Source organism: Curcuma longa, chromosome 5, assembly GCF_044706935.1.
Source record: "Curcuma longa cultivar G26 ecotype Majalengka, Jawa Barat chromosome 5, ITB_CL_G26_1.1, whole genome shotgun sequence".
NCBI lineage: Eukaryota > Viridiplantae > Streptophyta > Magnoliopsida > Zingiberales > Zingiberaceae > Curcuma > Curcuma longa.
In genome coordinates, this window is record NC_133865.1 from 4,383,563 (window position 1) to 4,396,960 (window position 13,398).

The 13,398-nt window shown below is 35.6% G+C and overlaps 2 protein-coding genes across 2 annotated transcripts in view; both read right to left on the reverse strand.

Annotated features, from left to right (window-relative positions):
* Positions 1 to 2,094: 2,094 nt before the first annotated feature.
* Positions 2,095 to 13,398, reverse strand: part of LOC141829066 (phosphatidylinositol 4-kinase beta 1-like) — a 21,640-nt gene continuing 10,336 nt past the window's right edge. The window contains exons 15-16 of the mRNA XM_074716488.1: positions 2,887 to 2,970; positions 2,095 to 2,807 (exon numbers count right to left, since the gene is read on the reverse strand). Of these exons, the coding sequence (XP_074572589.1) occupies positions 2,706 to 2,807; positions 2,887 to 2,970 (186 nt within the window). The 3' untranslated portion in view covers positions 2,095 to 2,705. The remainder of the gene's footprint in view (positions 2,808 to 2,886; positions 2,971 to 13,398) is intronic.
* LOC141829080 (phosphatidylinositol 4-kinase beta 1-like) overlaps positions 4,904 to 13,398 on the reverse strand; it is an 8,618-nt gene continuing 123 nt past the window's right edge. The window contains exons 2-15 of the mRNA XM_074716506.1: positions 13,192 to 13,395; positions 11,651 to 11,836; positions 11,510 to 11,558; positions 11,030 to 11,162; positions 10,296 to 10,761; positions 9,711 to 9,788; positions 9,517 to 9,639; positions 8,325 to 8,394; positions 7,027 to 7,124; positions 6,828 to 6,932; positions 6,243 to 6,296; positions 5,990 to 6,133; positions 5,859 to 5,912; positions 4,904 to 5,056 (exon numbers count right to left, since the gene is read on the reverse strand). Coding sequence (XP_074572607.1) covers positions 4,904 to 5,056; positions 5,859 to 5,912; positions 5,990 to 6,133; positions 6,243 to 6,296; positions 6,828 to 6,932; positions 7,027 to 7,124; positions 8,325 to 8,394; positions 9,517 to 9,639; positions 9,711 to 9,788; positions 10,296 to 10,761; positions 11,030 to 11,162; positions 11,510 to 11,558; positions 11,651 to 11,836; positions 13,192 to 13,395 — 1,917 coding nt within the window. The remainder of the gene's footprint in view (positions 5,057 to 5,858; positions 5,913 to 5,989; positions 6,134 to 6,242; positions 6,297 to 6,827; positions 6,933 to 7,026; positions 7,125 to 8,324; positions 8,395 to 9,516; positions 9,640 to 9,710; positions 9,789 to 10,295; positions 10,762 to 11,029; positions 11,163 to 11,509; positions 11,559 to 11,650; positions 11,837 to 13,191; positions 13,396 to 13,398) is intronic.

The following is a 13,398-nucleotide window of genomic DNA, read 5'->3' on the forward strand; positions in this document are numbered from 1 at the left end:
TTATTGATGATTATAGTCGCAAAATATGGATTTATTTTTTGCAAGAAAAATCCGAAGCCTTTACTGCTTTCAAAAATTATAAAGTACTTGTCGAGAAAGAAAGTGGCAATTCGATTAAAGTTCTGCGTACAGATCGTGGTGGAGAATATAACTCACATGAATTTGCAAATTTTTGTGAGAATCATGGAATCAGAAGACAACTTACAGCTGCTTACACACCCCAACAGAATGGTATATGTGAAAGGAAGAACCGCACTATTATGAATATGGTGCGAAGCCTTCTAACGACAAGTGGTATTCCTAAAAATTTTTGGCCAGAAGCAGTTAATTGGAGTATCCATATATTGAATAGAAGTCCCACATTATCTGTTCAAAATATGACACCAGAGGAAGCTTGGAGTGGAAGAAAACCAACGGTTGATCATTTTCGGATTTTCGGATGTATTGCTTATGCTCATATTCCAGATGAAAGGAGAAAGAAGTTAGACAACAAAGGTGAAAAATGCATTTTTCTTGGTATAAGTAATACATCAAAAGCTTATAGATTATATAATCCTTGCACTAAGAAAATCATTATAAGTCGTGATGTTATTTTTGATGAAAAAGACACTTGGCCATGGAATCAAAATTGTGTTAAAAGAATTATCCCAGCAGATCTTGATGATGATGAGAAAGTACAACAATCTATGGAGGATAAACAACAAATCCCAGCAGATCTTGATGATGATGAGAAAGTACAACAACCTATGGAGGATAAGCAACATGAGGAAATCTCTCAAAATACTCCTATAGCAGATCAAAGTTCAATGGAAGTAGAATCGCAAAGGCCACAACGTGTTCGAAGAAGACCAGCATGGATGTCTAATTATGAGGTGACTGGAATTGATCAAGGTGATGATCCTCTTATACATTTTGCTTTATTTTCATATTGTGATCCTACAACCTTTGAAAGTGCCGTCAAAGATGCAAAATGGCGTAAGGCGATGGATGATGAAATTGAAGCCATTGAAAGAAATAATACTTGGGAGTTAACTGATCTTCCAAAAGGACACAAAACCATTGGTGTAAAGTGGGTCTTCAAAACAAAAATAAAAGAAAATGGTGAAGTTGACAAGTATAAGGCGCGTCTAGTAGCTAAGGGATATAAGCAAGAGTATGGAATTGATTATACAGAAGTTTTTGCTCCCGTTGCAAGCAATGATGGAACAATCAGACTGGTTTATTGCCGAAGTGAAGATCAAGTTGCAGATATACAGACCAAGCCTCTCAAGTTAGCTACATTTGAGGTTACGTGATCTACTTGGAGTCTATTCACGTGCTGCTGTTGTTTTCTCTTAAACTGATTTCTGCCGACTTCAGTTTAAGGGAGGGTGTTAAATATTTAGATAATTTGTCCGAGTCTTTTAAGTTTGTTCGAGTTTTTAGGTAACTGAGTCGTTCCGAGTTTTTAGGTAACCGAGTCTTTTATTTTATTTGTTCATGTTGAGATGGTCTATTGTAAAAGCCTATTTATAGGCTTGTTTGGCTTGTCTTTGGATAATAAGAAGTTGACTTTTCCCTTCATCTATTCTCTGTTTTCTATCCCCAAACTGCTGCAGCAGTTCGGTATCGGGGCGTATCACCCACTTTAATCTCATTTAGATAAAATTCCATTCTTTTTTAGACTCATTAGCCATCAGCGTTTGATTCCACTCCATTCCTTCCTATCGAATCACCGTAGCGATTTGGTTTTCAGGGCATGAAGATGTTTCTTTAAAATTTCGTTTGACAAAAATATAATTAATTTCTTGAAAGACATAAACAAGAATCAGAATTGTAGCCAAGGCTAGAGCTAAAACACGTTTGACAATATAATTAGTTCTTTGCAATTTATGATATCTAAGATTTTAAAGTGAAAGAATATGTTTAATACTGCAATGACAACATAAATAAATTTTTAAAAAAAAAACCCTCAGATTAATAATCAAACAATTAGAATTTTTTAATGACCATTGAAAAAAAAACATTCCACCAAAATGTTACATCTCCTTCAGGCAATGCAAAAATGAACAAGCTTGGTGCTAGTGTGTTCTAAAGCGGAATGTAAAGAAGAGATCACGAAAGGATTAAAATTACATACAAACAATATCACAAAAACTATGTTGAATGCATCAACATGTGATGCTCACGGATTTGCAATGAAAAATGTGATCTAATAACACAAAAATGTGACAAAAACATATGAAGCAATAGCGGCTCCATTAGTTTCACCGAACAAACATTTGTCATTTCTTGAATCTCAAGCTGTCGTATCACTCCAATCACCTGAGATGCTAATGTCACTACTCTTAGCCAGGTTAGGGGGTCTGTACAATCCACTCGGATCTATCTCTATCTTGACTGCCCTACTATAATGCCAATGACAAAATGGAGATATGTCTCATACTGACTAAAACAAAACCGTATAGCAGTCTTGGATTTCCATCTAAAACTGGATTATGCCGAGCATCAGATTTTCTTTACAACAAAGGCTTGAAGTTTTCTTCTAGGGTATTCACAAATTTCAATGGAGTCACAGATAGTAGTTAGCCCACCTGGTGAAGAAGATCATCCCTACTAACAAACAGAAACAAACTGCTTTGTTTGGCATGTTTTGTGAGCTTTCTTTGCACAAGTAGATGGAGAGAGGAAAAAAATTGTAAATTGTAATACTTTGACACGGCACCTCATAAGATTCCATTAAGTACCCTCTGGTAATAATCATATTGCCTTGTTCGCCATGCATCTAAGCTGCTACTGATCAAGGAAAGCACCAAGGAGACACATTGCTGTTTGAACATCAATTAAACAGTTAAATCCAACAATATTTGCTATAAAACTAACATAAATTTGAATAAACAATTAGACCTCTTCTGTAAGGCTTAAATTAAATCTCTTCCTCAAATTTTGAATTGTTCGAGTTCCTCCTCTAAAGCAAGGGAATCCAGAGTCCTACAGGCAGAGCCATAGATTTAGCAATGAATTTACCTGGCAATTTTCTTGCTGCATAAATTCAAGAATCACTAAGGAAAAGAGATTATCAAACTAAATAAAATGAGCAAGGGTTATGGTAATTTGGACTCTTAAAGCCAAAATACGTTTGTTGTTTAGGTTTCCGAAAAAATAGTAATTGTTCATTAGGCAGTTTCCCATGGTGGAGGATCCTCTTAGTTTTCCGGTCAATGAATCTCTCTCTTATGCCCATAAGAAATAAGATCTTTGTTTAACCTAACATCACCAAATAAAAATCACGGTACCTCACCCTCACTAAAATTTCCATTCCTTGTGTACTTGTTGGTTGGTGAACTTGACCTGGACGTACAAGATATCTGTTTCCACAACAAAGGAATATTTTTGTTTGATTGAAACATAAAACTCGGACAATTTATTCTAAACCAGTTGATATTTTTGGAGATGTAGAAAGCTCAAATCATGAATCTAAATTCTCCGACTGGCACAGTTAGAAATTGGTGTTCCAGTAAATTTTCAGACCAATACAAACACTAGCAATCTTACTAAAGAATGACTTAATTTTAATATCTTTGGTGATAGCCTTGCATCTTGTTCAATTGACAAATAAGATCTATGCAGCCAACCTAAAGAGTTGGGCTTATATAGCTTGACAATGATGATGATTATGGACAAACAAAGAGAATTTTGATTCTACTAGGAAAATAAATCATATTTTATGCATAAAACTCCTTGTTTTAATTATCTCAATTCTAGCATATATTTTCATTTCAATTAAAAGATTGCCAACATAGAAAAAAAGTGTAACCTAGCTACCTAAAGGATATATAGATCTGAAAAATAGAGTTACCCAGCTATTTGAGAGCAACTGTTGTCAAACAAGTAAATTGCAATTTGCAACCACTTGGATTTAGCAATATGGAATTTGTCATTGTGATATAAATTATTTCTCATTGAAATCTAAGGCCATAATTTTAGTCTTACCAAATGTTGATGCGGTTTTGTCCTGATTGTTGTTTTGATGTTGACAACGATTTAAGTTCATATTCTGACTGATCGAATTAGGTCAGAGAGGGCTCGGTAGCTCGTTCTCTGGACCGGTTAGGATTGGAGAGGGCTCGGTAGCTCGTTCTCCGGATTAGGTCAGAGAGGGCTCGGTAGCTCGTTCTCTGGACCGTTTTGAGTTGGAGAGGGCTCGGTAGCTCGTTCTCCGGATTAGGTCAGAGAGGGCTCGGTAGCTCGTTCTCTGGACCGTTTTGAGTTGGAGAGGGCTCGGTAGTTCGTTCTCCGGATTAGGTCAGAGAGGGCTCGGTAGCTCGTTCTCTGGACCGGACGAAGTCGGAGAGGGCTCGGTAGCTCGTTCTCCAGACTAGGTCAGAGAGGGCTCGGTAGCTTGTTCTCTGAACCGGACTACACTCGGGTGAGACCCAAGTTAGTCCAATTGAAGATCATTCGGGCTTAATCGATGAGTAAATCGATTAAACAAAGTTTCAATCGATCAGCTGATCGATTGAGAGTTCGTTGAAGACTCTAATCGATCATATGATCGATTAGAGAACATTCTGTGAGAAATTTAGGGAAATCCACAGAATCAACAGTAATCGATCAGGTGATCGACTACGATACCTTCTGTGAGTTTTCGGAAATCCACAGATTCAGAGGAAATCGATTGGCTAATCGATCACAAGGCTTGGGAATGGCATTGACGAGCGGTAATCGATCGATTGATCGATTACCGTGTCCTTAATCGATCGGCTGATCGATTAAGGGTATGTGTAATCGATCAGTCGATCGATTACACGCGTAGATGAGAAAGGACTATGGTTTTTAATCGATTGCTTGATCGATTATACTTTATTCTGATCGTTACTGCTGTACTTCGATTACTTTGCTGCTTTGCTTCGCTAATCCCTGATCAAGTTGCAGGTTGGCGTTTGGCGTTTGAATTTGATGAAGAATGGGAAAGGTCAAGAGTTTGCTTTAGTTTTTGCGCAGGGTTGACGAGATCAGCTTCGCCGTGCTTTGAGGCAACAATGGGATCTGAGCTGCAGAGGATGATCAGGTGATCCTGCAGTGAACTCAGAGGCCGTTGATGGAGGCTGTTTAAAAGCAAGAGGAAGAAGAGGAAGAGGGTTAACGTTGAGATTGAAAAACCCTAGCTGTGCTGTGCTCTTCTTGATCTTTGCTCCTGTTCTGGTGTTCCTGCTGACTTGCACTCATTGAAGCCTTTCTGCCCGAGGTGGTGCAAGGAGGACCTTGCTCTCGGGGAGTTTGAGGCTCGCATCTGTTTGAAGCAGGATAGTGAGGCTTGTGCTGTAAGTTTGTATTGTGATAGCCTCAGTTTCATTTCCTTCTGATCTCTGTGCTTATTCTTTCATCTTTGAGATTGATTGTGGAGAGGTAACTCCACCGAGAAGGAGCTCTTTATTAGCCGGTTTCATCCGGGGTCTGATCTACCGAAGATCAAGGCTTCGTCCACCTTACGGACACGCCGAGGAGTAGGGGCAAGTTATCCCCGAACCTCGTATATCGCTGTGTTCTCTTGATTTCCGTTTGTTTGTTGTATTTTCCGCTGCGCTAACAAATTCGTAGGACCGAAATCGTTCAAGCTTCGAAAAGAAGGCTATTCACCCTAGCCACCTCCAAGTTCCAACACCAAATACCAATCCTACTTGCATGTTGTGAAAGAAGAATGGTCCAGATGCTAGGCAAGAACCAAATGTAGCAGTAAAAAACCTAATCTGCCTGCCTTTTCCTCTTGGAAACACAAAGTTTAAGCTTTCGTTTCCCATACGTGGAGAACAGAAAGTTACGGGAACTGGCCAAGTTCCAACATCAATCTACCATCAACAAAGAACAATGTTTATCACCTTAAAATAATCAAAGAACTCACTAGGACTTCCTTCTGCATCAGAGTCCATCACCTAGCATCGAAGGGACATTGTCAAACACTAAAAATAATGCTGTAAATAGATTCTGAACATAACTCCAATTATCTCACCTCAAGAAACTCGCGAGTTAATTTAAATGGTGCGCTCTCGAAATTTACACCACCAGGAGAGTTAGATAGCATAAAACCAAAATCAATGTGAATAATGTGCCCTTCTTCATCCAACAAGATGTTACCATTGTGTCTATCTTTCACCTAAACAATCAAAGTGAATAGAATTTAATTAATTACAGCATTCAAATGTTTGAGCAAACATGACAAGCTAAATTCAGAAAAACTTGAAGGAAGTTGTACCCAGGAGTACCTGAAGCAGGTAACATAGTATTGAATATCCTGCCATGCTCTCAACAAAGTTTCTCTGTCAAGCAACCAAATAAGAGCAGGATAATAAGTGTTATTCTCCAATGAGAAAATCCAGTAACAAATGGCATATAAGAGTTTGCAAGTAGCTGAATCTATATGTCCTGCAGAAATACCAAAAATGAATCCCATAGAAAATTTGATAGCACATGCGAGAAATATCATATTAGGGGACAGATTCATATCACAAAGCAACTTTTCAATTAAGCACTTATAATCAAACAAAATTGGAACTTTGAGAATAAAGGTGAAGATGTAAAGAAACCTGACATTTGCGTAGCAATTCCACACCACAAGTGAGAAAGCACTGTCATATTAGTTGTATACTAAAGTCACCTTAAAGCATCTAGATTTGTAACAAACAAAAAATTTCAAAAGGGACAATAAAAGAATTGCTGCAAGTATCTTATCTAAAGATGTAACTGAGAGCATGCATACATATAAGTGAATTATCACAAAGAATGTCATAATCGATCAATTTTGATGGTCAACCAAACAAAATAAAGTGACAATTTAGAAATTTGAATACTTGTGCAAGCTTGAAATTTGATGAATTTTCTTCATATTTAGCTATGAAAAAGTCGCGCAGACTTGAGATATTAGGGAATCTACTCTTTATTGAATGAATTGAGGCCTGCAAAAAAAAACATAAAATATTGAGAATCAACAGAAATTTATATATACCAGGAAGGAGATAGCAATAAATTCTTAATGGAGAGAAGAATCACCGTATCAGGGATAGTCTCGATTAGTGATGTATAAGAAGATGTAACAAGAACCTCATAAGGTCTTAACCACAGTGGGAGACCAGCCTCTTGGTATATATCTGATATTAAAAACACAACATTCTAGTAAAGAGTCAAATTTTATTATCAAGAAACAATAAGATGAAAATTTTCAGAGATCTACTTTAACCATGTATTCACATTTTTTAAATCACTTTTAAGTTACAATGTTACAAGAGTTCTTTGGCCTACAACTTCGGCCTCATCATAATCGCATGATATAGGATTTTATGTGAGAATGATGTTTTTGTCCTATAATTTATTATAAGATCAGTATGAAGCAGTGAAATGAGGGAAGAGGTAGATGAAGGATAAGAAGTTGGAAGTTAATAGTGATAATCATAAGATGGTTTGCAGGTTTATTAAGCATAACATTCCCTGTGTCGAATGTTGAAGCAGAGAAAATTGCCTTCAACACTTAAATCTCTCAATAAGTGAAAGATGGATCAGGTGGTCCAGAACAAGTGACTCTCACATAGTCAAATAACAATTGACAGTCTTACAAAGAACTCAAAGACAAGACCACAAATAGTTACAACTGACACGACCGTGAATAACCTTATCTTGGTTACCACCACCCTCACAAACAATTTAGATTCACATACAAAGTAAACTAGGTTACTTAAAATTTTAAATTACTAAATAGAACTCAACCAAGGTAAATGATTAACATTCCCAACTGAAAAATCAATGAGAATGTTACAAGATTATCTCATATCAAATACCACCTTAATGCTTATTAAATTGCCTTCAAGTTTATTAAAAGTAGAAGATACATCACAAAGACACAAATCATTGACATTTATATATATATATATATATATATATATATATATATATATATATATATATATATATACACTTTGTGATGTATCTTCACACACACACATCAAGTGTCCATAGGATATATATATATATATATATATATATATATATACACATCAACCTCGCAACCTTGATTGTTATACAACTGTTTGTGCAAACAATCATTTCTAATAGTAAAACATGTAATCAATATGATCAACTCAAAAGATAACATGCTCAACAACATCACTTGTGCAAAAGGATAACATTATGATTCCTTTGAAGTGTGTATATCTTAAGGATAGTCCATATCCTCGAGAAATTAGCAATAATCCAATGAAGGAAATTAAGCAAAGCTGTCAGCGTCTTACTTGGGAAAGTCTAACCATGGGTCACAATTCAAAGTTTCAAACAAAATCCTCAACATTTGTAATTACCATAGAAATGTGAAACTAGTTGTACGGCTAGGTGCTCCTGTCTGCAATCATCTCCACTCTTCACAATAATCTGTTTACTTGAGAAAAAAGAATAAGGCATGGCGAAGTAGAAATGTAATGCCTTGTAATGCATCGACTATTCTAAAAAAAACATAGCAATGAAAAATATATATATAATCATTTTCAATGCATCAACAAATACTTGAGTTGCAATGTTTATTATGGATGATGCATAACCTAGGGTTTTTAAGAAAAAAATATATAATATAATATAGCAATCAGTCAAAAAGACAATGTAGTTTGTTGGACACTTCTGCTAATGTAATCAATCTAAAAATCAGATCCTTATGAATTTTGTGTAAGTGATCAGGCCATAGATTCAAGGTTCACTCCATTATTATTTATGAATTTCCAAATGAGCTGTTACAGTAAAGCACATTGCAATCTATTTTACTTCAAGCTTACAATATCTTCTAACTGATTTAGGGTCTCAGGTATACCAAAAAAATGTTTATTTTATAACATGCAGGATTTTGTCTTCAGGAGAAAACTTATGCCCTACAAAAGATAATCAAATTTATTTAGTCTCAATATATGTCTCAAACTCAATTAAGGAAAGTTCTTTCATCTGCCACACTACAACACCTTTCAAAGTAGTAGTCTAGTGCAGACTGATTTCCTGCCTCTTCCTTTTTTATACATATTTTTGCTTCTTTCCTACCCTTGAAGAGTATCAGGTTTCAGGTTCAATTGTGAAAAATCAAAACACTAGGAAACGAAGATCCCTTAGAGAGATTATTGAGAGTCCTGTCATTCTTGAATTTTCTGAATTCTCACAGAAAATTTTATGGGGGCACTAATATGTGCATGCACTAGGAACACTTTACAATGCTGAAAGAAGGGGAAGTAATATTACATTCATTCCTTATCTCAACCCTTCCATTTATCTCTGATAAACCAATATCAAGTTCTCTGAAACATTTCAGCTATCTATTGAGTACCTATGTGTGAGAGACTCCATTAATATAAAATGATGAAGTAATATTTCTGGTGCTTCTTATCAATATAGTCAATCAATTCTATAGATTGATTGTATCACTGAAGAACAGTAAAATTTCTTCAGTGGAAAATTTTGCTCGAGTTTCACTCTTAATTCTCCACTAGAAAGGGAAGAAAGATAGTAGTAACTCACAGAACGTAAGTCCCAACCAGGTAACTTTCCAAATGCTGATGACCTCCGGATTTGCTCTTTCTTCTTCTCCCAAAGTTCACCGGACAATGCATCACCAGGTTTTCGAATGCCACCATCCATCAACTGTTAAACAGACAGATAGATATGAAGGGACACATGCAAGAATGAAGCACCAGAAGGAAAAAAGTAATTACCTTTGGTTTTGTATCCTGGGAATTCTGACCAGCAACATTAACAGGAAGCCCAGGAGTTTGTCCCTTAGCTGCTGCTGCCTACCAAGAATCACATATAATTAAGTGCTCAAACTTCATATTCCTTTTAAAAGTTTGACTATAGTAGCATGATAAAACCACAAGTTTATTAAGATAGTTAAGACATACTGTTGAAAAAAAAAATCCTTGCTAATGAGATAAATAGGCATTATATGAAAAACTAAATAAGCATAGATGATACAAGACATAACATCCAGACATTATACAATTAGACAGCATAGCTTATACAAGAGGACAGAACATCCATGCATTTATCAGATATTTCTGAGTAATCACTCATTTTTTCTTAAATTTTCTTTCTTACAACATCAAATACATATATCACAAATCATGATATTTTATTGCTAAATGAGACATGAAACATCAAGTATCATGAAGAATAATCATTCCACAAAAATTAAAGGTCCAACCCAGAAAAAACAGTTGACTTGAATTTTTTTATCGTCTGATTGACAGTCAATTACCCAAAAGTATCCCTATAGCAATTTATTCCACTTACAGGCCCACCTTTACTTCCTCAATAGCAATTGTGCTAGGAACACGACGATGATCTTTTGAAGCTGAAGGCTCCTGATCCTCTACATCTTCCATGTTAACCCCAGGGATTGCAGACAGATTGACAGTAATCCACTCTGGGGTTTTTTCACCGATTGTCATTGACTTGTCACGTCTATCATTCCCATCAATGGTATCTGGTTGAATCTTCCATACTGAGTCAATCTCCTGAACAATCTTACTCTCAACAGACAAACTAACATGGACATATTTCACTTTTGCTTCCCATAACCGAGCCATTGCTTGGTCAATAGCTCGGGAAGTCGACTTTAAGATTCCATCAGAATCATAATTACAAGTATTATTTTGACTCCACAAAGGGTATGCCCATGGAGGAGGCTTTCGTAATTGTGCATCGCCATTGGCTAAGGGAATTCCTCCTCTCGAGAGCTTTTGAGCATCAGTTGTCTTTGCACGACTAGGAAAAAAATGAAAACAACATTAGTCAAAACTAAGATGAACACAAGAACATGAACCATGTTCTCCTACAAGATACATTAATTACAAATTGACTTGTGATATATAGGACAATGTTATAAATCTAGGTTGAAAAAGTGTATACAATAACATCAAGTGATAAGTATAAGTGCCAAAAGCAAATGGTCAAATACACTGAAACATGGTTTTAACTATCACCATCTGACAATTAGAGGAAACTTCTAATTTGTTGTTTAACGTCTCATTACCTGAGTGTTTCACATTTCAAAACTTCAACACACATTAAGTAAGGTGCCTTCTCCCTAGAATTAAGGAGAACAGCTTCATCCACAGGTATATTAACCACCCGGAACATTCCCTTTCCCATGGGAAAGCACACACCTGAGAAAATAGTTGAAACCCTTAAGAGATCAATCAATAAACCATATCCACAGTTAATAGCTTTGTTTATATTAGTCTATAATTTATGAAATAAAATCTAGCAAGCAGCAAAATACAACATTAGTACAATTCAAGAATACTCTTGGAAATATATATGAGCATTGAATGAAAGATAAAAAGAGCCCCTTGGATTAAATGTTTTACAAATAAAACCAAATGTCATCAAACAGCTGTCATCATATATCATAATATTTTTAGCAGTTCATGTACACTTGATAGAACTGCATGGTATGTATAGCTATAGATGATGGATTTTCAGAGGAAGAAAATAAGATTAATTCATTAACCTCCACATATTTGGGCCTTGGCAACATGTGAATTGACCTCAGTAAGAGACTGTCAACAAAAGAACCAAAAATGTCAATGATTCCAGGAAACTAACATTTTAGAAAATGCTCTGTGGAACAGATAAGTGAAAATAGCTTAACCTCTTGAAGAGCAATTTTGCGATCTTCAATAGGGTATATGTCCACTAGTCCATAAGATGTGTCAGATAACAACTGAACAAACTCCAAAGAAGCATAGTAAGAACTTTTTCGACTTTCTGCTATCGCATTATTAGGTAAAGCTGGTTTATCATGCCCTCTTTCATTATACTGAGAACCAGGGCGCGTCTGCAACACATAAAGTTAAGCAGTAAGCAAGCTTCCACTAACCCCACAACTCAACAAGATTTTGGGTTCCTAAAAATCACCTAACACATCAATGAAGAGAAAAATTATGAAAAGATACTGAGAAATATAATCACAACAATTTGTATCGGTGCATATCACAAAAATCTAGTAAAGTATTATTCACCAATACTCATTTACCATTTACCATTTGCCAAAACAATATACCGATAATTGGGTGGTGAAAATGCAAAAGAAAATTTGTTCACTGGGAGAAAATAAAAAAACAAAGGAAGAGAACAATCAACCTAACAAGTGTTAGTCATTATCATATCCTTAAAAAGGAATCCAGCTACTGGTTTTTCTGATCTACAAATAGCAATATATATTTTGAGGAACAACTGATGTTTGTCTCAAAGAAACATATGATATGTCAAAAAACTATGAACTAAAACTAAAATGATTCATAACAGGAAACACCCATTTTTTTCCTTTTTACGATAGATGTAGTATTGTGGTAATTTGCTTGACAAACTCAATAAAACTTTTTCACTTCCCAAGTTCATTTCAGCAACAGCAGAAAGCACAAGTGGTCTCCATGTGAAGTTCCAAAAGATAAGAACATAAAAAGTAATAATCCAGGTGAGTACAAGATTATGAGTCGCTGGAGCATAACATTTTAGACTCAGTCCAAAGCCATGCACATATGACAAGGTAATGGCATCAGTTCACATGGACTCATTTGATGTAGTTATTTAGTCATATCACACCATATAGATAAAGATATTGAAAATTAAATCCTTAATAACATACTAAAAGTATAAATCCAAGATGTTCCAAATCCAGACACCAAAAAACCTCATATTGCCTGTATGATCCTGTGGAGATTCATAAGTTAGATACAAAGAAAATATAGACAAAGAAAATAAGCTCCACAGAAGCTAGATAATTCTTCATTGAATATTACCAATACATTACCCTGCAAGTACCATTTGTTTAATCAAAATCCAAACGGAATGAAGCCTATATCATGTTCATCCTAGGAAAATAAATAAATGAATGCATATAAAAGAAGATGTGATACAAATGGCATCTTAAGGTAAGCAAAGTGAAACTTATCGCAGTCGCTATAAAAATCAATCTTTGGAGAAAAAAAATGAAACAATCTTAAATATCAAAATTATATTTGCTGGGGCTGTGAGATGACAAAAAGGTACGGTAGTACAATTTGGCTAGATAGTAAAAATGAGCAGCCAAGCATTTTTAATGAAATCAAATAGTTCAATGTCACAATAAGCAATAACATGTGCTGTGATAGCAAAAGTAATAACCAATAACAATATGAACCCAACCATTACCTCCTTTCGGATCTTTGCACTGAGTAATTCAGAATCTTCTATAGAACAATCTCGATCCTTAAACAACCGTCTGAAAAAGTTTTCTGTTCCTGGACTGTTCTCAAAAGTCTCATTTTCACTAATACTTGAAACCTTTGATTCTTCAGGATGGATGCGCAATAACCTACGAAATGACAAAATTTCAGATGCACCCTCTTCCAAAGTCTC